This window comes from Manduca sexta, chromosome 27 (assembly GCF_014839805.1).
Source record: "Manduca sexta isolate Smith_Timp_Sample1 chromosome 27, JHU_Msex_v1.0, whole genome shotgun sequence".
In the NCBI taxonomy this organism is placed as follows: domain Eukaryota; kingdom Metazoa; phylum Arthropoda; class Insecta; order Lepidoptera; family Sphingidae; genus Manduca; species Manduca sexta.
In genome coordinates, this window is record NC_051141.1 from 2831536 (window position 1) to 2858502 (window position 26967).

At 34.1% G+C, this 26967-nt stretch overlaps 1 protein-coding gene across 3 annotated transcripts in view; it reads left to right on the plus strand.

Annotated features, from left to right (window-relative positions):
• Positions 1 to 545: 545 nt before the first annotated feature.
• LOC115448553 (peptide transporter family 1) overlaps positions 546 to 26967 on the plus strand; it is a 37582-nt gene continuing 11160 nt past the window's right edge. Inside the window, exons 1-2 of one of the 3 annotated variants that reach the window (XM_037443786.1) lie at positions 546 to 882; positions 23741 to 23819. In XM_037443786.1, coding sequence (XP_037299683.1) covers positions 823 to 882; positions 23741 to 23819 — 139 coding nt within the window. In that variant the 5' untranslated portion in view covers positions 546 to 822. Of the gene's footprint in view, positions 883 to 10838; positions 11046 to 23740; positions 23820 to 26967 lie in introns of those variants that run through there. The other 2 variants (XM_030176016.2, XM_030176017.2) reach the window with 2 other exon arrangements.

Consider the following 26967-nt stretch of genomic DNA (forward strand, 5'->3'; position numbering starts at 1 on the left):
CAAGTCGACAGTACTACAGAGCACGCCACTCACCATAAGAACATTATGAGTAGGTATCTAATACCTAAAAAAATAATAAATAATACTATATTTCGTAGTGCTTTTAAAATTCGTTTTGCAACATTTCGTTCCTTACCAGTCTTAGACAGTAGTATATACCTAAACAGCTAAATTGATTTCGCGTACCATTTGTCACAAATCCAAATTAAGACCCATCAAAACAATTATAGAGACAAAGTGTAGGCTAGCATGGTGCTATTTTATACTACTCTTTCGCACAAGATTCTGTCCGACAATGACCCTGATGACGCTATACCATTCGTAATCAATTGCCTCAAACTACGCGTCGTATCTCATCTGTGCGCTGTAAATGTAGAAAAACGTATTAATGAATAGTCACATTTAGATGACTTGCACACTTTTTCGCAATGTCTTCCTTGTTACACACGGCCGCGGCGTGGTATTAGACACAACACAGCGAGCAGTCTTGAAGTGCATTAGTTTTACTTTATAATTAATATATTTATAATTTAATTGTGTTGTGTACACATAATAGTTTGCTTATTAATCCTGAGAACACAGTTTACATTTGATCTCGTCATGTTTCCAATCCTCGCACGCAATTCTAAGATGAATGTATATTACACCTTATACCATTAGAATAAGGTTTATAAATGTAAAATGTGCTAAAGATGTGCTCTGCAAACCTGAATGTGCGCATTGCCATTATTATCAGAGTTATCGTGTTATCTTACGGGTGGCAATGTAAGTAGCAATATTTTAAAGGCTTTAAATTCTGACATTAATGTAGAAGAAAACTAAATGGCGGACGTGATTGACAACGAACACAGCGATTTGCTAAGAAATGGCAAAACAAATCAGGTACCGTAAACCTTATGTTTTACTTCATAAGTAAATTATCTTGCCTTTATCTTATAAGCAATGTATCTAATTTTCTAACCTAAATAGCCACGTGGTAAAATATTGTCCTAATAAAAAACACCATCAGACATACAAATGAACATATTTATATATACATATTTTATACATCCATGAAGTGTTAACCGATAAGCTGTAGAATCCGACATGCATCAGTTTATTTACTTTATACACTTGAAAGAGGTGGATTACCTATATTGATGATATGATTTATTAGTATTAGTAAGTACACAACGCAACACAATTTTTAGATTGATACAATTCAATACCAACTATTAAAACAATCTTTATTATTAGTTGTTACTGTGTACATAAATAGTCGAAATATAAATAAACAGGCTATTTAAAACTTTGGATTATGTTTATTAAAATAGTTAGTTTATTTCGTAACTTCGCTTAAAATTTAAACTCTATTCTATTTTACAAACGAAGCAAAAATTACTCGCGCTTTTTACTACAGATTTAATTCGTGGACCAATTTACAACTAGAAAAACTATACGTAGACCGGATGCTTACATGCGGATAACATAAATTATGTGAATAGGCAATGCAATATTCCTTAATTACCATTCATATGTAATTCACATAGTTACATAACTTCGTATGTTGGCTCTCTTCGTCGCGACGCGACGTTAACGGGCCCATAAGATATATTTCAGTGCTATCATTTAAAACATTATTTGTATGGGATATTTCCTTCAGAATGAGGATGTCTATATTTTTCATTACCAGCAAGGAAATGGCATCGGCCATTTTGAATTACATTTTATGTTTTTACATTGCACAGCTTTTGTCGGCAGACATTGCCATCACTAAAATTCTAATTGGGCTATTTTTAGTTCTTAACTTTAATTTGAATATAAAAATTCCAACAAACCTGTTTACGGCAACCCAACGTCAAGTGATATGTGATGAGTAGATGTTTTAGATCATTATATAAGTTATAATATTATGAGTGCAGAGCGCACAAACTCTCTCCCAATTTGTATGGAGTCAAAGACTATAATTTAATAAAGGAGAATGCCCAAATCTGACCCACTCTTCAAAGCGTGTATATGGCCTTGTGAAATTGTTCATAATTTAGGAAATACGAAAATTTTCCAATTAACTGATTTAAAAAAAGAAGGGGGTAGTCTATTCGATATGTATTTTTTATGTTTGTTTACTCAGAACTCAGTCAATTAAAAATACTATGTAAGCTAGATAAATAAATTCACAAATGTATGAAGTAATGATTAAATTTAATTAGTCACCAACTTCAAAATCAATAACCAGTATAGGTATACCTGGTATATATTATTCTTTGGTTTTAGTTGTTTTTAGAGGCGCTTTATTTTTTTCTAAAAGTTCTAAGATTATATAGAACGGACATTGGGAAGATTAAACATTTTGCGCTCATGTGATGGTTACTCAATCTACCCTATTCCCCCATGGTATCTCTTGCCTGTCATAAAAGGCGACTAAAGGAGGCTATCGGGAGTCGTGGCCGCGCAACGGGGAATATGCTTATTCAGTTTGACAAATAGTGCCGAACGAAGGGGACCTTTGAGCTGCAAAACAGATTAGTCGCGTAGCAGCATCGTTCAGAGACGGGGCTATTGAATTTGGAGGCACTCTCGACCCTCCGGAACCGTTTTACGTGCGTAGAAGTAGGCCACTGCAGATTTTAATCGGTATGACGGCATAAAATTAATCCCTATCCATTCCTCTGGGATCCTCTAGGTTGGGTCCCTACCCGACGTAGAAGGCATTTAGATGACATCTAGGTCTGAAGGCCGATAAGTCCGACATAACCATTCCTCCTCTCCCCATATTCAAGAATGGCACCCATAAGATGGATTTCTACTGCGGGTAAAAAAGGACGAATTTTCATACACAGATAAGTATTATCCTTTGTCCACAATTCCCACAATACTAAAATAATTGACATTGTGAAAATTGCAGACAAACGTCAACTATTGCGTAATATCTTTTTAACAACAACTTATTTAGAGTAACGACCTTGTAATAACATTTGCACATTAGTTTCAAACTATAGAAAGTTTCATTATCTCTACTTATTTAAATTTCCATATCTAAAGCTATATAAATAAAAATCAGTTACCACGTCACTGGCTTGACTGATTTCTATTTTGTTAAGTTCGATAATTATCAGGATACGTTTGTATCAAAGAGTACTTGTGTTCACTTGAAAATTTGAATACTTGATTACTTGACTATTTGAAAAATCCATGGAAGAAGTTGGAAATTTGAGTGATAGTTTTGTAAGAAACTATTTTTTTCATACACGTTAATCTCCGAAATTACCTAACCGATTGTCATGGGAATTTTTGTGAAAGTCTATTGAGTTATAGCTTGAATAATGTACAATAATTTGGGCTGGACAGGTGGCGCTGTTGCCAAAATCTAAAAGATGAAAGATAGTTTACAAAATGCGATCTTTGGCAGGACAACCTCTGCTGGGCCCAGTAGTTTGATATATTTTCAAATTATTTTATACATTCAATCACTTTAACAGACTAAAAGCGAGTGTTCAAACAAAATTTCCAAATGTTGCCTGTTTATAATAATATAATATAATATAAGTAACAAGTTATTTATTTTCCGAAACATCATTCGGTATACGCCTTTAACTTTCAAAAAAATTCGAATAATATAGGCTATAGAGAGTTATATTATTTATTTAAAGTATTTACAATTTACTTATTCAGTTAATTAATATTAGGTTTGAGATACACCGTAGACAGTTTTCTCTGGAGCAACACTAGGCCAGCTTGACAGAATTATTGAGAAACTATCTTTAGCAAGTTTGCCAAACAGCATCTTGCAAGATAATGACGTAACGAGAGGTGTATTCCAGAGATGACCAGCTCTCCAAACTAAAGGAAAGAACCATCGGCAGATCAGATATTAATTTTCAAAATGAAAAAAATTACATTTCATTATTTGTGATAAGCTACAAAAAATATGATGAATATTATTTAAATAAATAAATTTATGGATCTCAACATCCTGGGATGAGCATGGGGCACCACACAAATCTGTGGTGGCACATGAACCAAACTAGCCCATATTGAATTTACACTGTATTTTTATAGCTAAGGTCGGCAAAGAGCGAGTCACCTGACTTTGGATAGTGTATAAAATCAAGTGACTAGGTCTATTTCGTCGCTCACACACAATACTAAAATTCATAGACATTATGCCTTTATCTGTCTTAATAGAAACGAATGGACTTTACCTGGGTGTTGAGGAGCCCAAATTTCATTTACCATACGAATTTCTATGCCCGGATTAAAACAATCGTACTTACTTTACAGGCATGATTTGCTTTTGTCTTCTGCGTCAGTCGGCTTGAACTCAATGTCCCAAAATCCCGGGAAAGTATCAAAAAGAAATCTATACAAATTGATACTTTTTGGATACATTCTTTACGACTACCACCCAGCCTCGAGGGGGTCTGGACGGTTATATTGATGACCTGACATTGAACCGCTCTGTAAGATGGCTAACATATGACTGCCCCGTAAGCCGAGTGTCCTAACACTATATATTTTGTACAACTCTGCACACGACAAGGCTATCTACAACTTCGCGGTGACCATTTTAGACGCGCTAGGACTGCTACAGGTTGTAACACAAAGTACATGTAGACATTTGCAACCACCCCTGTATCAGAGTACAAATTGAAGCCTTTTGGGAACCGGATCTACTATCTTCCATTGCACTATTATAATATTACATACGCTATTGCTAGACGGAAGAGCCATTAGTATTATACTAATTTATTTATTTAATATATATAATACCATGACAAGTACAATACTAGAGCAATATGTACTATATCACTACATTGTATAAAACAAAGTCGCTTTCTCTGTCCCATGTTCCTTTGTATGCTTAAATCTTTAAAACTACGCAACGGATTGTGATGCGGTTTTTACAATAGATAGAGTGATTCAAGAGGAAGGTTTATATGTATAATAACATCCATTAAATAGTGGAGAAATACTATTATTTTGTTATGTTATGCCCGTGCGAAACCAGAGCGGGTCGCTATGTTTTTATATACAACGTTCACAGTTTTTCTGTAGTGTATTTAGTATCAGCATTGCACCCGTGCGAAGCCGGGGCAGGTCGCTAGTATTGTATAATGGGTATTAAGTACGTGCCTATAACACGTATAAAGATTGTATCTGCCATCAGTTGGTGTTATGAAGACTCAAACGATCTACATCTTCAGGAGTACTTATCTATACTATTATATAAAGTTGAAGAGTTTGTTTGTTTGTTTGTTTGTTTGAACGCGCTAATCTCAGGAACTACCAGTCCAAATTGAAAAATTATTTTTGCGTTGGATAGCCCTTTGTTCGTGGAGTGCTATAGGCTATATATCATCACGCTACACCTAATAGGAGCGGGGCAGTAATGGCTAATCTCAGGAACTACCGGTCCAAACTGAAAAAATCTTTTTGTGTTGGATAGCCCTTTGTTCGTGGAGTGCTATAGGCTATATATCATCACGCTATGACCAATAGGAGCGGAGCAGTAATGACTAATCTCAGGAACTACCGGTTCGAACTGAAAAAATATTTTTGTGTTGGATAGCTCTTTATTAGTGTAGTGCTATAGGCTATATATCATCACGCTATGACCAATAGGAGCGGAGCAGTAATGGTTAACCTCAGGAACTACCGGTTCAAACTGAAAAAATATTTTTGTGTTGGATAGTTCTTTGTTCGTGGAGTACTATGGGGTATATATCATCACGCTATGACCAATAGGAGCGGAGCAGTAATGGCTAATCTCAGGAACTATCAGATCGAACTGAAAAAAATATTTTTGTGTTGGATAGCACTTTGTTCCTGGAGTGCGATAGGCTATATATTATGACGCTATGACTAATAGAAGCGGAGCAGTAATGGCCAATCTCAGGAACTACCGTGTTTGAACTGAAAAAATCTTTTTGTGTTGGATAGCCCTTTGTTCCTGGAGTGCTATAGGCTATATATCATCACGCTAAGACCAATCGGAGCGGAGCAGTAATGAAACATGTTGCAAAAACGGGAAAAAAATATTAGTTTTGAGAGCTTCCGTTGCGTGCGCTGCGTAAACGTTAAAAGTTATGCAACAATGATGTATGACGGGATTATTCCTCTTAAAAAGTTCTAAAAAATATATTATAAAACAAAGTCCCCCGCCGCATCTGTCTGCCTGAACGTGTTAAACTCAAAAACTACCCAACGTATTAAGATGAAATTTGGTATGGAGACAGTTTGAGAGGCTCCCGGGAAACTACTACTTTTATAACGGAAAACTTTAGCCTGAAAAACTTTATAACGCGGGCGGAGCCGCGGGCAAAAGCTAGTTATATTATAATAATGATTTAATGTTATACTGAAATTAGGGTTTAACGTATTCGTTAAATAAGCAATTTTTTGTTTAAAAACCTTGAGAAATTCCTTTTTATTTTATTGTTTCCGGAACGGGCTTACACGTTCAGGAAATTGCATGTAAAACCGGTCCAAGCCGCGCAAATCCACGTCTTATGAAAGTTAGGTGTATTTATATAAATTTTATATATTTTCATGTTCTTTTCACCTAGCAATTAATCCTAGATCATCACGTTCAAACACCTCCTTCTACACACACCAATGTGGGGTCGACAAAGCACTACGCCAAACATATTGCAAACATTTGTCATTATCGACCAACCTTAACTTCAAACCGCTATTATAATTTGTATACGCCAGTATAACTATTAATTAGAATATAATCATCTTTTGTCAGTCGATACTGTATCCGGAAACTATGCAGGGCCCTTATTCTGTATGAAAGTGTAAACGCGTAACGCGGCCGTGTCATGTTATCTTCGAGGAATGTGCGTGGAATGGTATTCTATAAGCCAAATTTCTATAGTCCCAAACATGACGCGTTGTGTTACGTGCTTGTTACGCACTGTTAAAATAACGTGCCGGATAGAGAATAAGGCCCCAGTAAAGTTTGCCACGCCTGTCTAAAAATACACGGAAATAGTTAATTTGGGAATTGTTGCACTAAAAGTTATTCGCCAATTAACGTATAAGAACGAGCAACACAATGGTATTAATTTTTATATTTAAATTGTAAGAATTGGTTTAGACCGCTGGTATAGACAATGCTTGGTGGCAAAATAAAAAATAAATATATAATAAGACAAATTATTTTTTTATATTTAATTTCAAATGTATTCGTATTTTTCTTCTCTGTAATAATTAACACGGATAAATTGTAACTTTGTGTATGTAAGTGCGAGATAGCGAATGTTGTACATACCTATAATAGACATGTGCATTAGATTTATTGTATTATATAAGTGTTAACCAACTATGTTGTTGGTGTGTCTTATTAAATAAAATAAATAAATAAGACAGAAAACGACAAATGCTCTCTTTTGTTTATAATAGGTATTGCTTGCAGCTTCAGCCGCGTGAAAGAGTTTTATGGGATTAAAGTCCCGCTATATATTTTCAGCAATAAAAAGTAGCCTACGTCCGTCTCAGGGTCTCAAACTACACAGCAAATTTCATCGAAATCCGCTGGGTACCGTTGTTGAGTTTAACTTTGTTAGATTTCTTTTTGTTTTTAATTTTTAGGAGGAATAATTCCGTTAACCATAATTATGGCGTATCTTTAACTGTTTACGCAGAGCACGCAACGGAACCTCTCTAAAGAAAAAACAACACGTTTTTACAACATTTTTCATTGATGCTCCGCTTCTATAAGTCATAGCATTTTATATAGCCTTCCTCAATAAATTACCTATTCAGCACTAAATGCTTTATTCAAACCAATACTTCCTAAGATTAGCGCGTTCAAATCAAACATATAAAGTTCAGCTTTATATTCTAGTATAGAATAAAGTCGAATATAGTCTTTCTATTATAATAACATATATCATCCAGAAACAGGCATCCATCCACACAACAAAAATAATAAGTAAAGTCCTAGGGGATTCCGTTTTCATTTAAAGGGAAACAAGACCACCCTTTCCCTGAGGATCTCGAGCTTACTTCGAGCGGAGAAAAACCTCGAATGTATAGAAAGATTTTATTCGACGGTCAGTGTTTACTGAGCCATCATGAAATAGACGCTAAGTAGCAATTCTTGTTAATCGAACGTTCTCGAACATAATATGTCCACACGGTCTTCTGCCGCCTCGCGACTGTCATCTTCGGCCAGGGTGGCAGTTGTTTTATGGTACATACTTTTTATAAACAAACGAACAATCTGCACACATCCTACGGAATTAGATATATCATTTATTTTCGCGTTCTAATTGGCAAAAGGTTCTGGATTTGTAAATAGGCCGTATAGGCCGCGGCCTAGGGGCGGCAGCCTCTTAGGGGTAGCAGATTTCAGAGGACGGTCACTCGATTTAATTAATCATTCGTTTATTTCACTTTAGTGCCTTCCATAATACGAACAATAGCAAATTATTAAGTATTTTAGAAATCTACGTATACGTATGTATTATGTATATAAAACTACGAATATGGGGCGGCGGTAATAAAATGGCTTACACTTATAAAAAATATAAATCCCGCACTGTTGGCAAGTAGAATGATACTCGCGATTCTGTAGAGAGAGATAAAAGAATTAGGCGGCGAACTGACCGAAAAGTCAAAAATGGTCGCATTGTAAAAAAGGGCTTTGTCGTAATAAAAAATAAAACAAAATCTCTAGAACATATTCTAGCCCATACTATTTTCATTCTTATATATTTTTCTGTCTGTTTGTTAATCCGGGAGAGGTATCTCTGAAGGAATTTTCACCCAAAGTCGTCCTATGGTTTCTAAATTTACTATTAACAATCATACAAACGGCTATAGCCTAGTTGGGTGTGGAATGGACTGCCGAGACGAATGTCCACAGGTTCAAATCCCAAGGGCACACACCTCTGACTTTTCTAAAAAATCATGTGTGTATTCTTTGTGAATTTATCGTTCGCTTTAACGGTGAAGGAAAACATCGTGAGGAAACCTGCACATCTGAGAAGTTCTCTATAGGAATTTCGAAGGTGTGTGAAGTCTACCAATCCGCACTAGGCCAGCGTGGTGGACTAAGGCCTAATCCCTCCCAGTAGTAGAGGAGGCCCGTGCTCAGCGGTGGGCAAGTATATAATACAGGGCTGATATTATTATTATTATTATTATTATTTAATCATACAAACATGTTCTCAAACTTTTCTATTAATAAAAAATATGAAATAAAAAGTAAGATAACATGAAAATCTATCAATCAACATAATTTAACTATATCTATACTAATATATAAAGCTGAAGAGTTTCTTCGTTTGTTTATTTGAACGCGTTAATTTCAGGAACTACTAACACGATTATGAAATATTGCTATAGCCTCCTTTGTATCCCAGGAAAATATAAAGCAGACTTTATCCCGGAAAAACTTTTCCTGCAAGCGGAACCGTGAGCAAAAGTTTGTAGTAAATAAAGATATAGTATAGTTATCAAAATCAGCATTAATGCAATTATATTTTGATTATCTGTATTCTACAATTAAAAATGCAAATAACTACTCCTTTATATTATGTACACTATTTAAATTATAAACATCGACGTAAAAAGAGTGGTTTTATTAGTTTAAGGCATCAATATATAGGTATATGTACTACGTACTAGATTTTGCGTTCCGAACATTCAGTGTGTTACACAGAATTGAACTGTCATCCATTAAAACTGATTTTAGTCCATACTCATAATATAAAACCGCGAGTCTAAATGCAAACCTGGATGTAAGTAAAAAAAAAATTTGTTAAATAAGTAAAATTTTTTGTTGGTCAAGTGAATAAATAAGTTATAACAGTCACGTTTTGTTTGCCATTTTAGTTCTTATTTGAGCAAATAGTTTATATACGGACGTTCGTGTCTATAGAATATACGTCAATGGTTTAAAGTGTGTATTTCTTCTTCTTTTATTTGTATCCGTGTATCTGTATAATATTTCTATCTCCCAAAAGATTGCACCAATTTTGATGTTTTTTTTTTAAGCTGATGTAATGGAAATGGTTCTTACCTATAATTTATGAAGATCTATTCACCCTTTGAAGATCATCAGCTAATTTTCGCCTTTCACATATCCAATTGATTTGACACTCGATGTACTTACTATTGCTACGGTGGTATTTCCAAGACAACGTAAACTTGAGTTGCAGCGTCAAGTAACCTGCAGGATACCCAACCCCTGAGCATCTTATTCAGCTATAGCGTGTTTAGGCTCATAAGGTGTCGATGAGTCGATCGGTGGAGAAAAAAGAACTTTAATTAGTTAGAAATAATATTTTTTATTAAAAAATCCCCTGAGGCAAAAATAAACCTAAAAGTAAAAAAATAAAATGTGTTTGTTTGACTTTTAACTTACATAAGTACCTAACAATATTTTGACCCAAACGTCCTCATCCCCCGGTCTGGGGTTCGATCTTATAATAAAAATAGAGGACAAACAAATACATTTTATTGTTCTACCTTTTTATACATCTTCTATTGAAATATAATATTATGTAAAAGTTTATTTGATGTTGATTTTAAGATCTTTGATTATAACCTCTATCTACTGTCTAAGAATATATCCGTATGTTTAAATTTTATTGACGTGATAATAAGAAACCATAATGGTGTGAGGGACATTTCTCAAGTAGTATCATGATAAGATATAACATCTCAAGACGTTTCTAAAACTCGTATACCTATTTTTTCTTATACTAAAAATTAAGTTAAATGAAAGTTTTGCTTTCCTTCGATCGGTAGCTGCAAGGTGTGTTACCCCATACATCTCAAGTCATAACACAGCTTTCATATTGTATTGGAAATGGCCTTACCTCATCGCCGACAAGTAAATACCCATTGGCCACGAGTGACGAGTCGATGTTGTCACATTGCAGTTAGTAGCGCGCGCACAGAGGACTGACTGTTCTCGCGCCAGCCGCGGCGCACGCGCAAATTGTTCATAAATTATGACACAGTGCCTTCATACAGAAAGTAAATGAATAGTATAAAAAAGTGGAGTTGACTTCTATTTAAAAATGGAACAAGCAATTAAGGAACCCGCGGTTGGTATAACATTAATTATTATTTCATGCTGCATAGATTTGCGACTTGCAATAATATTGGCGTTAATTTTTGTGCAATGCTACGCGCGGACGTTTCGCCGTTAACACAGAATATTATTTATTTGTGTTTGTAAACAATATTAGTATGCCCGTATAAAATTATTTCATGCAACATATTACCCAGTTGTAATCATAACGTTTGACGGTGATTTTAAGATGCGGATGTTTTTTTATTTTGATTAAACATGCCAGTCACTGTACCGTTTAAACCTTTTTTATGTACCTTGGATTATGATGTCGCTTATTATGATAATTTTGTTTTTAATTCATGTAATTTATTTTTAAAGAGTCTAATAATTATCAATATACGTTAATATAAATGTGGATCCCTTCCGCTGGATATCTTTGGCGTTATTAAAAACACAATTTATAAGTACCACTAAGCCCATTATATTTTTACAATGCAGTTACAAATGTATTTTGTACCCACCAGTTGTGTGTAAAGTTCATGTGGGCCAAGACGGTAAAGTATGTTAATCATTTGAGTTTGGCAAATTTACCTTAACGAGACGTTTGTTTATTCTTAAAGGTGAAGAAAAAGAAATTCCGATAATTTTAATAAAATTTATATATTAATAATAAATATTAATCTTATTATGCTTACCGTCATCATTTTTATGGCATAAAGCGAAACAGTAAACCGTAAGAATCAAATACGTATATATATGGCAAGTTAAATTGGATTACAATCGAAACTACATGTTCATATCTAGACCTACTTATTTTTATATTTATTTACATATATGTATAAATTTACCATTAAGATTATAATATTTTAAATAAATATATTTACGGTATTTTCCCTCCAGTGTCCATATAGAGTTTATGCTCTGTATTTGTTTTTCCTTAAGTACCAAGTATATCGCGTCCGTGCGATTCTTGGTTCTACAAACCCATCATTGTAGTAAATCCATCAAAAATCAAAAAAATTAGACACATTAAATGTCAACAAACAGTAATTTAGTTATGATTCTCTAGATGGCAGTACCTATGCATATTATTATATTGCTTGTTTTATTTTTAAACGAAACTTGTTTTAAAAGAACTATCTATTAATTACGAATTAAGAATTGTTAATTTCAATGATATTTGCGACCTAAACATCATTAATAGTTATATGTAAGTGGATTAATAGGATATCAGTAAAGAACGTTTATGCTGCAACACCTAGTAATTTTTCATTGACCTTATTTTATGTGTAATATAAGAGTAAACATTAGAAAATGTTTATGAATATTATATTATTGTATATATATTAAGGAATTGCGACTGAATGTAAATAACAACATGTTGCTACATTCAATATTTTGCGAGATATTTATTACTAACAAGAATTGCATTCTTAGGAATTAGCGGCCGGTCGAAGTTGAACTTTAACGGAATGTTAATTTGCTCATTACCATATTATATTATTAAATGGATGTTCAATTTGAATGCCGTAGGTCTACGAGTCTTATTTTCCTAAATGATAAACCGAAATTATCCGAATCAGTAAATTATAACCGCATAAGTTTATCGCTTGTTATCTATAATTTTAACGGTACAGGAAAATCGTTAAGGAGCCTAAATGTTTAGGAGTTCGTCTTATGAATTTAGAACGTGTGTAAGGTATCTTTCTCACAGGAGGTAAACGTAGTAGACAGTTAAATAAGATATTTATTTAGGTTTTCCTTTTGACTTGATAGTAAACAATACGTAAACACTGAAAAATAAAATCTAAAAGTTATAATGTTAGTCCAGTATAAACTTATATATAAAAATAGTATTTAACTTCAGTATAAAGTAGGTATAAACTCTTTAGTAATAGAGTCTGATATTATTTCCTGGTATGGAATTGAATGGTAGGTAGGTGCGAAAGCTAGTTTTTGAATTAACATTATTTTCACAACCTTTATTGCTTCTACAATATTGAAATTCATTTTATTAGTTATAATTACCCACCACAGGTAATAAGTTTAATAATACAATCGATTCGACCGAAAATTAAATATAATTGAATACATATTATGTATATCTATTTTTATAGCAAAAATGTATAAATCTTGAAAAAAGGAATTTTGGATTTACGCATTCTATCTCCATAGCTAATCGATAATATATTTTAGAGTATCAAATTGATTGGTCTTGAATACTATTAGTGGCGAGGCTGTATGGACTAAAACCTTTTGCCTTTCCAATATAAAGGGAAAATAAAAAAAGAATTGGGCCTATTTCTGATTGATTAATTGCAGAAATTTTAAGCAACTTTAGTCAAATTTCGCAGTACTTAATTAATATGTCTGTTAATTTAATTTGAATGCTCAAATAAAGTTATTAATATAAAAAAGATAAAATCACATTCCGCTATGTGCCCATTAAATTGCTCAAATAATTTAACTCGTGAAAATTGGAATCAAAACACGGTATACAATTATTATAACCTGATACTGACGGGAAAATCAGACGATGCGAAAATAAACTTATACTTTATACTGCAATAAAATTAATTTAAGTAACAGTTCATGCAAAACCTTTATTTATATAAAGTAAATGCATTAGTGCTTTCTATCATTGAAAATTGTTTATATTTGACATTGAATATTGTTTTATCGAATACTATTGTTTTAAAACGCATGATTTTACTTATCGTCTAAGCTCGGATAAATACATTACGTAACAACTTAAGATAATTTTTGTTACTTACAATAAAATTTAAAAAAATATTTTGTATTGACATTAGAGTGATTGACTAACCATTCTGTTGTAAATAATCTGACAAACAAAATAATAATAAACGTTATTTTATTTGTGGAAAACACTTGTACAATATATTTATTGGCCTTTGTGTTGAATTGTCGATGATTTATCTTTTTTATGGAACTTATATTTTTTTACGTGTCGTAAGGAAAAAAACTAATATTTTTTTTACTACAATGTTCAATTCTTCGTAAAATCAAAGAAGACTGTGAATAGATGTTAGTTGTAACGTACAGCTTATAACTCGCACGACCGCTACCTCAGTTGGCAATATTGCTGCAATAGTTAATCATCAACATTCCGTTATCGCCGGGGGTTCCTTCGATGGTTAGCTTGGTCGCAACCACTACAATGCCACTATAATTTCATGCCAAATCTGCTATGCAAATTCCTAAGTATTGTATTCTTATCAAACGAGTTTGACACCACTGACAAGACTAACAACTTTGCATTGTCTATAAATATATAAAAATGAATCCCTATTTCCCTTGCGTGACCAAGGGACGCAAGAGAAATAAGGAACCAGCACGCGTGAGCGGCTGGACCGATTTCACTATTTTTTTTGTTGTGTTTTTTATTGTCAGGAGAAGGATCATATTATGAAAGAAAAATTCAAAAAATTGTGCGGAAAATTAGAAAATTTAAGAAAACTTAACGAAAATATTAATCTATATATATAAAAATGAATTGCTGTTCGTTAGTCTCGCTAAAACTCGAGAACGGCTGAACGGATTTATCTTATCTTGGTCTTGAATTATTCGTGGAGGTCTAGGGAAGGTTTAAAAGGTGAGAAAAATTCGAATAATTGCCGGGAAAATCCTCAAAACAGCATTTTTCTATTTCCCATACAAACGTTTTCTAACTAATACGTAGAGTCAATTTGAGCTTTATTGCTATTGTATAAAGTTCACTGTTGTCTAAGCAATGTAGGTGTGTTCCTAACATCAAAGCAGTGTGCGTTGGAGCACAGAATATAATAATGTAATGTCGCGTTCTGAAACTCAACAAAAGTGATATCGCGGACCCGACTAAATTGAACAGTCACAAAATTTAATATATCATTAGTTATTTGGTTGGCTACACGATATTATTTCTTTTGTTTTACTTTAAAATGCATGTTTTCGTTATGGACAATTTTTGAGCTACTTTTGCATATCTATACTTATAATAAATCTGTAGAGAGGTCAATTCTGTACATGAAATATATTTCCAAAATAACTGGGGGTGATTAGGGATCGATACTGATGCCAAAAATGCAATTAGTAAAATTTTTGTCTGTCTGTCTGTATAACCGTTATAGAAACAAAAACTACTCGACGGATTTTAACTTAACTTGGTACAATTATTTTTCATACTCCTGAGCTGGTTATAGTATACTTTTCATCACGCTACAATTAATAGGAGCATAGCAGTGATGGAAAATGTTGGGAAAACGGGAGAAGTTACTCCATTTTTAAGCTTCCGTCATTTCGTGTGCAACCTTAATGGTTAAAAGTTCCTTCGATTTCACCAGGATCCCATCATCAGACCCTGACCGGACAATCGGACCACCTGCATACCACCATAAATTAAAAAAACATCCCGAAAAATTGAGCACCTTCTGCATTTTTGAAACCCGAAATCCACGCGGGCGAAGCTGCGGGCGGAAGCTAGTTATATATAACTGTCAGCGATTGACAGAACGCGCGCTGCAAATTCATAGTTAAGACGGGGCAACGTCTGTTGGGTCAACTAGTCATATATAAAATATAGTCTGTCACCGATCGAATTTATCTAACCGTTCCAACCGGCCTGGCTCGCTAAACCTCGACAGTAAATACAAACCGAACACGCCACTATCTCGCGTCTGCACTGGCTAAATGTTTTAATTCTGGCTGATGTTGCATCGAATGCGGTCTGCGACGCGCAATTTCTGTTGGAAAGTGAACGTGACAATAGCGTCCGCTCTCTCTTTCCAAGGCTCGGTGCGCACCGAGACGATGGACTTATCACATCACTGTTTTTGATAAAGTTATCATGTATAATGTTAAGAAATTCACATGAATACTACATGATAAGCGTTGTCGGTATGATCTCTGTGACATAACTAGATTTACTCTTACTAGTTATGTCATGTGTGGTGATGCATACCCTTGGTAATAAGTTGGTGAACAACTGAATTGTATGGAGCGCGGCAACGTGAAAGCGTTTAAAATTTTAATAACAAACGCGGTTACTTAAAACAATGGATTTTAGAGCGAGGAAATTACATTTTTTATGTTGTATTGCTAGTGATGTAAATGTAACAGACTGAAAGGCAAAATGTAATATTAGTATATTATCTATACATGTTATAAAACAATCTCCTGTTTTCTATCTGTCTGTATGTTATCGATTTTCTCAAAATCTACTGAACAGATTTTTATGAAATTTGGTGTGGAGATAGTTTAAGACCCTGAGAAGGTTGTAGGCTACTTTCTATCCCGATAAAATATATAGCGGAATTTTATTCAGAAACATTCCTTCACGTGGGCAAATTCGACGATATAATTACGACGCAATATGCACTAGAAATCAAAGAACTTATGCAGAATGTTATGTCTAGCAACCTAATTTAAATACATATTAAAATAGATATTACAATGGAGTAATATATATTACCAAGGAATTGATTTGTGAATGGGGCCGGAAATGTTATGGTACATCATTTAAAACGGGTGCCGTTGGAATTTGATCAAAAATTCCGAATCACAAATAAATCTAATTAATCCAAAATCTAGTATATTGAGGTAAAGTACCGATTGACAAGATAATATAGGTAGTGGAATTTAATGATAATGGTGTTTAAAAACCAATTGTACATTACACATTCGTTTAAATTAACAAATATCTTATGTATTAAAAGAATATAAACATCATATTATGTTTCTTGAAATATCGCGTCGCCAATGTCAATATAAGAGGCATTATATACGCAATATAAATGACCAGTAGGTTGAGAAGTCCGTGGTCAGACTGTGTGGGTTTTTCTATTATGATTTGCCTTGTACCTATTGCATATTTCAGAAGGGGTTGAAATCAACTAGGCGATCCATCTTATAAACTCAACTAAAGTGTCTCAACAACATGGTTGTAAAATGTATATTATATTATAGGCATAAGGACAGGAAGAAAAGAAACAATTGAATTTCAATATCCACAAATATCATCAATTCGCCATGTATATTATCAATAAAAACGTATTTATGTTTGCCAACTGCGATTGTAACAGCTTACGAAATTTTCATTCTGTTTTTGGATTTGTTTTGTATGTCCTTCATATTGTTACCAATTGGGACAGCGCCTTGGGACCCGTTCTTACTGTGATTTTTGTGCCATGTTTTTATGTTACAATGATAACGCGAGTCCTCGTGCCGCTTTCGAGTATTTTGACACATTTCAAGCATTGTTCTTACGACATACAAGGCATCTTGACAACCAGATAGGTTTAATGTTATTGACAGCTCTTATAATGATAACACAATTATTGTCAGAATATGCCTAATCTCGTTTGAAGAGATAAGCGCCTCTGAACATGGCTCATGTAAATCTCCTACGTGGTTATTTCATCACCGTTTCTATGCGATTAAATTTTGTATAAGGAAAATAACTAGTACAGGAAATATTTTTGGAAATAACATTGGATCCGCAATATTTATAATCATTTAAATTCTAATAGTCAATCCTCTCTTTTGACTGCAAAATTTCGTGTCTTATTATGTCCAGTTACACTGACTATAAGCTCTTCAAACTGGAACACAACAATGACTCTACACTGTTGCTTGGCGGCAGAAAAGACATTGCCTTGGTACTTATCTAGGCGGACGCTCACATACATATGAGAAAAAATCTTTTTGTATTGAGTTCTATTATATGGATGAGTCTTATTAACTCTCAAAAAATAAAAACATTTAACAAAAAAAAAATCACTACAATCCAAAAGTTTAATTATTTTTTGGATTGTGTTGTTATTTTTTAATAATTTTGTTGGGGTTTTTTCTACTTAGTCATTGTGTTATGAACGGTCGCAGTACTTAATAAACCATGGTCTATAAATATTTACCCAATTTATTATTTCTTTTGGATTCTTAGGGCCTCGGTCAGCTTGTCTCATAAATTGTGTCACCCAAGCAAATTATAATAATCATTTGCATAATTTGCAATATTTTACCTTTTATAACGTTGATTTGAAATTCTCATATTGATTCAGATTGTGGACAGAAATTGTGCCGCCTTCGCGATAGTTTGCCTTGACACCGCTCGCCGCTGCGAAAACGTACTGCTAGCACTCGTCCTGATCACGTGACTACATTGCAATACTGATTTTCCTTATTGAGAGAAGATATTATTTCGTGATTATAAGTCTTTTTTTATAGATGCACAACAAAGTGCCCCACTGCAGCTGACGGTGAGTGGATTAGCATCTGATAGAATATAGACTGCCTAGAGATGATTATCCCTGCGCAGTCGACATAATTATGCCGGTTTTGAACCAGATATACACAGGCTGATCCTGGAATGCGGCAAACTTACGTGTGCCACTATGGCGGGTTTAGACGCCTTGTGTACGGTGGTCGCTATCCGCAGATATAAAATATATCCTACCATCAACAAAACTGTACGTTTACTGTCTAATAATAACCAACTATGTAGAATAAACAAGCAATAAGGATGAGTAAAAGTTATTTCCGTATTTGTCAGACGTACAGTTCGTGCAGAATGCAAAGAAATATTTTAAAATACCAGGAAATTAAATGATGATCATTGCGTCGCATTGTTCCGGGATTAGGTACTCACTTTACTAACTTAATTGCAATTTTTCCCCGTGTTGATTATGAGACTTATAACACCGGCGGATTGGATTTCGAGCGGTTCCATTGTGTGACGAATACCCCTCGGAACAAACACGCTGCGAATACGCTGCGGGTGCGCAAGGACTACGCTGCGTTCTCACAATGTGTTTTGGACACTCAATAACAGAATGGATTCCAGTGAGGAAAGATTGCTGTTGGCTTTGTCTATTTGAAGATGAAGAGTATGAATGTAAAATCAGGTACAATTAGGAATTTGACAGATTTTATTAATGGATTTATGAAAAGTGTAAACGGTATTAAATCAAATAATTAATTTGCAAATGAATGAAAATTTTGTTCCTATATGCGAATGTCAAGACCTACATTTTAGGAGTTGAACTGATATAAAAATACTTACGACATAAAGAAACACGCTAATGATAATCAATTTCAATTAAGGAAAAATATATGCACGAGGGTGTACAAAATATTATCAAGTTTGCTGTGCCTCCACTCCGCTGTGAATTTGCTGGTAGTTCGCTAATGTTACAAGTACCTATATGCCATACCACATGCTGCTTAGTATCTTACCAAATATCGAAATAATATTATAATTCTCCAAATGGTCTGGTTGTGCTAAAAACCTGTTTCACTGCTTTTTATTACGAGGTCAACAACCTACGTATTTTACAAATTGTAAATTTCGCAAAATCCCATAAATGGCAACGGCAATACAAAATACCCGCGCGGCCACATTGCAATCTCATAAATGTCATAAATTTTACCGAACGCCTGATGGTTCGGATGTGAAAAAACAATTCCATTATTTTTCGTAAACTAATAACTGACGTTTGTTCCTGCCGGTGCATCGGGCGAGCGTTCGACATTCATTTATTGAAACTTTTTGAAATTAAATATTTTCGAGCTTCATAAATGTTCGCCGCGTGTGAAGGGTTTTTGAGATAATTCATATTGGATCCGGGCTTGTGTGGCCAGTGAGTAGATAGTATAAAGTGCATTAAATTTTGCACCATTAATTATCGCAATACTTTATTTTTAATGCGGTAAAGCGGAAGACACGTACAAAGCAACTAGACAAAAATAAACGGTTTATCCTGCGGCTTGGTCGTTGCAACGTCACCCGTGATCAGTTTTTATATAGTTTATTTAATACTTGTTCTGTCGCGGCTTCGGCCGCGTGATAGGTCTTTCTCAATAAGAAACCTATTGTCGGTAGATATACTTAACCAGGATACAGAGGATTTTATGTTAACGGAGAACAGAACCTATCTGTATACCAAATAGCATGAAACCTTCAAATAACTAAAGTTTTGCGTAGTATTATAGTAATCCATTATTAAGATTTTCCGACTTTGTTCCTTCGATTCCATTTTCATTACAACCTCTGTTGCTTCATATCTTCTTAATGTAATTGCAATTGGTATGCACCCGCTGATCATTATTTTGTTTTGTCGTGTGTAAGATTACGTGCCCGTTTAGCATTCACCTTTCGTTGTACAACAGAAATGGAATCTACTTGGAAGTCGAGTCACACTGGCCGTTGAAGGTAAAGGTCTTCCTGTTCTCAATTTATTGCATTGTGTATCGGTTCTATTAATATCATAGATGATACCGTATGTCCAGGAACTGATTTCGCAAATAACTTAACTCTACATTATCAATCTTACCTCGATAGTGAGGAAGAGTATTTCAATTTTAATTATATTAAAATATAATGTGTCCGTCGATTAGTGTTAGAGCGTTTCTGAATGTTGCCTACAAAACTGCTGTAATACTGCTGATTTCCAGAAACAACGTGAAGTGTCATGCTTTTGAGTTAAATTGTAAGTGAGTTCCGGAGATATCCTTAATTCCTATTATTTGTTTAAAAATTATCAGCGTTGCATATTGGACTATAGCAGTTTATGATTGCCAATCACCTGACATCAACTAGCTCGCCGGCCTATATTATTCGAAATTAGTTACGTGTCCAATTAAGTACAATGTAACGTGTGAACCTGCATCAATATTCTTTTAACTACCACCCCAGGCGGGGGCACCCGTAAATTTTACAAGCATCGCATGTCAATAATTATCTTGCTTCCCCGCTAGTAATTGCTCTATTTAGATTCACGGATCCCAACAGCAGTAAAACCTTGTACCATTGTACGAAACCGATGAATAAATGATTGACTAAACGGTGGAGACGTCTGGTGGTTTGTTACTGGATCGATCCTTCGCAGTGACGTTTTATTGTTCAATACCGTTTGAATTTGCAGTTCAATCGGCATTGTTGTGTATGTTTTTTTTAATATCATATTGTTTAAAATGTCAGTGAACTCTCGTAAGCCTAACTCGCCCACGTCTCGTACAACTGTTTAATGTCAGGACATCAATAATTATATTGAAAACAAGTTTTGATTTTAACATGTACCCGATGTTTTCTTATGCGACGTGTTGTGAATTCGTATATCTGGTCCCAGATTGCAAACACGCACCGACGACCGTAAAAACCGCCTAAAAGCGACATGGTGCAACAACTTCTATACCGCGGTCCATCAAGTTACCGAGGCGGCTCGCTTTAATTGGTCCGAGGAAACAAAGATTAAATTAAAATCCAGTTGTTACCAGTTTCACGAGCGACGGTTGAGCTGGAATTCGGAACAAGATATGGCCTGGTCCAAATTTAGTAATGCAAATTTGGGTGCGCTTTTTCGCCTTTTAACTTTTCCGAAATGTTGGTAATGACTGTCCATTTTGTTAATAAGGATCAACTTTCTCTGACATGAATATAAGTAAAATAAATATACCGATAAGAAACATCTGATTATATATTGCCAAACTAATCGACTTAGGAGTGGCTCCTTAGGAAATGGTTAACCTACTGTCGCAATGTTTAGAGCTCAATATGGCCTCGGGAAATATTTAGAGCAATCCTTGCAAAATGTGAAACTCCAGGTATGTAAGGTTTCGTAATAATTATAATAAAAAACGTAGCGTGTACGTAATTACCTATTATTAATATTATAGACAACAAAGATTGAGAGCGATTTGAAAAAAAATGATAAACCATGTCAGTTTGATATATCTACATATTATATTTATATCAATTCGATAGGTAGATTCAAGTAGCCAGCTAAAATGTAAATATATTAACGGATAACTGTTATATATATTCGGTTAGGTGGCAGAAATAGAAGCATTTTAAAGATTGCGACCGCGCATATATTTTCGTTTACGATTGGGGACAATTAATTACCGTCAGACGATAGCTACTATACTATTTAATTTATTCTATAAATGATGGAATACTGTCCCTGGCATACCTACTGTTAGACACACTAAGTATGTAAATTCATAAAACAATTAACTTATAATGCTGTGCTCTTTCCTATATAAGAGACTTGATTGTTTTTCAGTAAAAATGGCAGCGCAGTGTCGCGAATTTGCTGCGCGAAATTATTGATTGACGTGTGCCGGCGGCCCTCGAATATCGCCGACTGTAATCGAGCTCTCGAAAAGTCTCGGCTGTTGGGATTATAATTCTTTTGAACATTAGATTAAAGTATAAAATCACATTTGGATTCTATATGGCTTGCGGAACGTTATATATTTTTATATTATTTACCAGGTTTTTTTAGTGATATTTAATTTATGTAACAGCGTTGTATAATAATACAATTGTTTTGTCTGAGACAAAAGAACTATATAACTTTTTTTTTATTTATTTACATAAGACGCAATACTGAATAGAAGCAATCGCTTACTATAGGCAGAGAAGGTAAATACCACTTAGATTGCACTTCATATTGTATATTAGTAAGGCCCTAACATTACCAATTGGTCCAAAAACTGCTTATAATGCTATATTATAGGCCAATAATATTAACAAATAATTTATTTAATTACACCTTTAACCTTTACCACGAAGCCTTAAATGCGTAATGTTTAATAATCTGTCCATTATTTTCGATTTAATATTTCTCACTGCGCTGCGAAATTATTTATGCACAATCGCGAGTGGCTCTCTGGTACTGATCGCTTTTCTTTATAATTTCCAATTGATTTTATCAATAAACATATGAATTATTACACTCCTTCAGTGGCGTTGTATTATAGCTGTACGACTTCCGCTCTGAAGTCCCGAGTTCGGATCCGAGTCGGGCCATATGATATTGTGTATTTGTATTCAGTCCGGCCGATGTTTGTAACGTGTGTCTGATATGAAGATAGGATGCCCCCTATCACATCATGCAGTGGAATACACATGGCGGTAAATAGGTGTACTATTTACGCCCCTCCATTCCCCTTCGGAGGAAAGGGGTTAAAATGTATGTGTAATTAAGAATGATAGTTTCGAAGATATTTATGTAAAGTCTGCCTATCTTCTTTAAGCCAGCATAAAAGACACTACAGTGACAGAGAAGGTCCATGCACAGCAATGAGACAGTAAATAATTAAGGACTAGTATCATATATGATTAAAATGGCGTATTATAATTAACAAGAACCTGTTTCTAAACTTGTGTGTAAATTCTACTCGTGACACAAATGTATAAGCTGATCATATACAAATGTCACCTTAATCTATGCCCCCAAATAAATGGTAATAAACAGAGTACTAACAATGTTAGCTGTTTCAATACGTTAACTGTCAAAGAAAAGTTGCGTGATAGATTTGAAATAGGGCCTTAATGTTTTTGTTGGAATTTAGAACCGTAATCCATTGGAATATGTATACATATTTATTATGTATGAGCTTTGTCTGCAAGTGCGACTGTATTTTTAAGTCTAAGTACTGTTTTTTATATCTTGTTTGTTTAACACAATGATTGTTATGTATTGTAATCATGTTCTGCGTAGAAATATTCAGCGATTATTATCGAAAGCGCGAAAAAATTGACAAAATTTATTTATTTATTAAATGTCACACTAACAATTAATACTTAGACTTAACGTGCTTAATTCAAATTTCAACCTATATGGATGAGGCTACTCACTAAACACAGATGTGAAACAGTATTTGTATAAGAATAACAACTATAAAATAATGTTAGATTAAGTTATGCATTTATTATTTTTGTTTCAGAAATTGCCATATCCGAAGGCGGTCGGGTTTATTGTAACAAATGAGTTCTGCGAAAGATTTTCATATTATGGAATGCGAAGTAAGTTTATATTTTTATTTCGTATTGATTTTACCTAACAATTTACCAGTCAGTTGGTTCAGTAAAAAATGTTTGCTAGTTCTGTGCAATTCATTTTAGCGAACAGTATTGGTTCGAACCCAGGAATCCACAGCCCATGCCACCAGGCCAAGGGGCCGACTATATTGCGCACTATAAGTGTCCTATATTCATTTACGATAGACACGTGTTGAAACCACGCGTAAATCACGCTCATTACCATAACCTGTTAAAATGTTCTATTGACAAAGCATGCAGGTTTTTATTATTTCTAGCGTCGCTACATTTGGTCCGCTAACTGATTGTTATCGCACGTGTGCACCGGTTTATAGGTAAATGTGTTTACTGCACACAGGTCGAAAACAACATTCTCATTATGTTTCATAATAAAGTTGGACTTGATTAGATTACAAAATTAGGAAAAGATAACAAGAAAGTAAAGAAAAATTACTCATATTATTGCGGTCTGTTAAACGTTAAAAATTATAAACCCAAATTAAAAATATATACTAATTGTATCAGTTCGCGAAATTTACCAAATAAAAAAGAAATCATGCGAATCGGCCCACAAATCTCAGAGAAATCTGTGTTAATACATCAAAAATAAATACATACACACGAATTGAGAACCTCCTCCTTTTTTAGTCGATATAAAAACAATACCTAATAATAGAAACGCAAACACATTACGTAACAAGTAATGTATTATCTTTAGACATTAGTTCGTAATTACATGAATTTATGTGTTAACATACAGATATTGCGATGCTGTCTAGAGTCCAGAACTATTCTCGCATAATATAATGATTCACGACTATTATACTTAGTATAAATCAACTATGTAATCAATTTCTATTCGATAATTATTCGTTTTTACTGTATACTATGTTGCCCAAGTCTTTGTCTATATGAAAATCTCACTGTACACCTCCAGGATGTAATGGTTATTGCAATGAACGATCTTAATTTCTTTATAGATTCAAAGGACCTATATTTTTTTTTAATTGTTTACGAACTAGTTATTTTAAATGGTCTATAATCGGATCGAAACGGGATGAATAAGGATCGTTAAATGAAATCGGCCTAAAAGCCTAATATGTGTTTGCAAAAAATAGTCTATGGGTGTTCAAAATAAATACAAATCCATTCGGTAGTTTCTGTGTTCATTTATACAGAACGACTTCACAAACTTTCACTTTAGTATAACACGAATAATATGATAGTGGGGAGTAGTATGAATAAAGTGTTATGAACATCAAACCTGTCAATTATTTATTGAGTTTTTTAACAAATAAAACATAATTGTACCACTCAATAACATCAACACCACCAAGGTACCGCGTAAACAAAAATACATGACGTTATTTAAAGGTTTTTTCTTTTTATTGGACTGCCAGATATTTGGTTATGCAACTAACAATCGATAATAGGTAACTCTGCTTCTACGCATTGATAGAGATCGATAATTATTTTAATGAGAGATTAACCTAATAATTTACATGAATCTCGAAGTGTTTGGCGGAAGGCAGTGATGAAAACAATATTCGTTCTTGGTAGGTAAGAGTTATAAAATTGCTTAGGTATTCCTAACACTGACTAACAATGACGAGATATACTGTGGTTGAACATGTTAGTTAGCAATAACTCAGCCTGTCTTGTTGAGGCAAATGCAGTTTTGTTCAAACAGTAAGAAAGAAGGAACATTAATACTCTTTTTGTGTGGCTTTATATTTCAATACCTTTTTTAACAAGGGACATAAGGTTTTTTGCTAATACGAGTATATAATACACCGGTTTGCTTCACTATATTACATGCAAACATTGTCAATATTTTAATAAAAAAACAGACATAAAAATCAACATCAAATAGAGGTTAACTATGTACAATAAATTATATACACACCTACTTATACGTAGATAGGCAATAATGATTATTGAATTTGGTGTTATCATAATCACGTAATTTTTATTTACATGCCGATCAAAATACATGTTTTAATCACAAGTTATAATGTCAGAAAGTTCTTAAGCTAGTATAATAAGTTTGTATGAAAATAATTTGTAATACGTTCACATGGAAAGTGAAACAGTCTGTAATGAATGGCTTGAGCTAATAACTATTTAAATAATGCAAAGAGTTCTAAGATTATATAGAGCCGACATTGGGATGATTGTCACACAAACATTTTGCGCTCATGCGATTACTCAATGTACCATGGAATACATCACCGATATAAAATACTTAATATTTTTTCCATATCACGATTTGCACGTTTTTAATGCGCATTACCATATTTTCTGTAAATATGTTACTTTTGTGTTAATATCTAAGAGCGCTGTGTGCTTGTACGTACAAATAAGACAACGACTTATTACCATTTGGTAATAACTTTTGGAATACAAATTTAGTCCTTATGTCCGCTCTATAACTTATTATACTGTTTAAAGTCTTTGAGATAGGGACATAGTATGACACGCCATAGGAATCTAAATGGATGTTCATAGAAACAGTTTTTGCTTACCAACCGATCCCTAGAATATACCAACGAAAAATAAATAATTAATTGTAAGCATAGCAGCAAAAACCTTTGTCCTGATTGCTACATTTTCATTGATCGTTAAAAAACTGGACATATCTACGTAAATAGCAGTGGCGAAGGGTGAAGTTTTCTGAAAGGTAACTCGTCAAAACATTTAGGTACTAATATGCATAATTGTGGTCTGTAAATCGTTCTACTGATAGGTAGATTTTACAAAAATTACGAGAGGGAAGCCGGTAGGAATCGAGTTATATGGACCCTTCGCCACTTCTGAATAGTCTTCGCTCTATGTTTTCTAATAAATAAAATTGCAAGTCTCCGCTCAAGAGAAAAGACCGTAAACTATTTCGAGATGTGAGAATAATAATATCAGCCCTGTATTATATACTTGCCCACTGCTGAGCACGGGCCTCCTCTACTATTGAGACGGATTAGGCCTTAGTCCACCACGCTGACCTAGTGCGGATTGGTAGACTTCACACACCTTCGAAATTCCTATGGAGGAACTTCTCAGATGTGCAGGTTTCCTCACGATGTTTTCCTTCGATGCGAGAATAATTCATGTATATTTAACTATTAGTGTCGGAAAT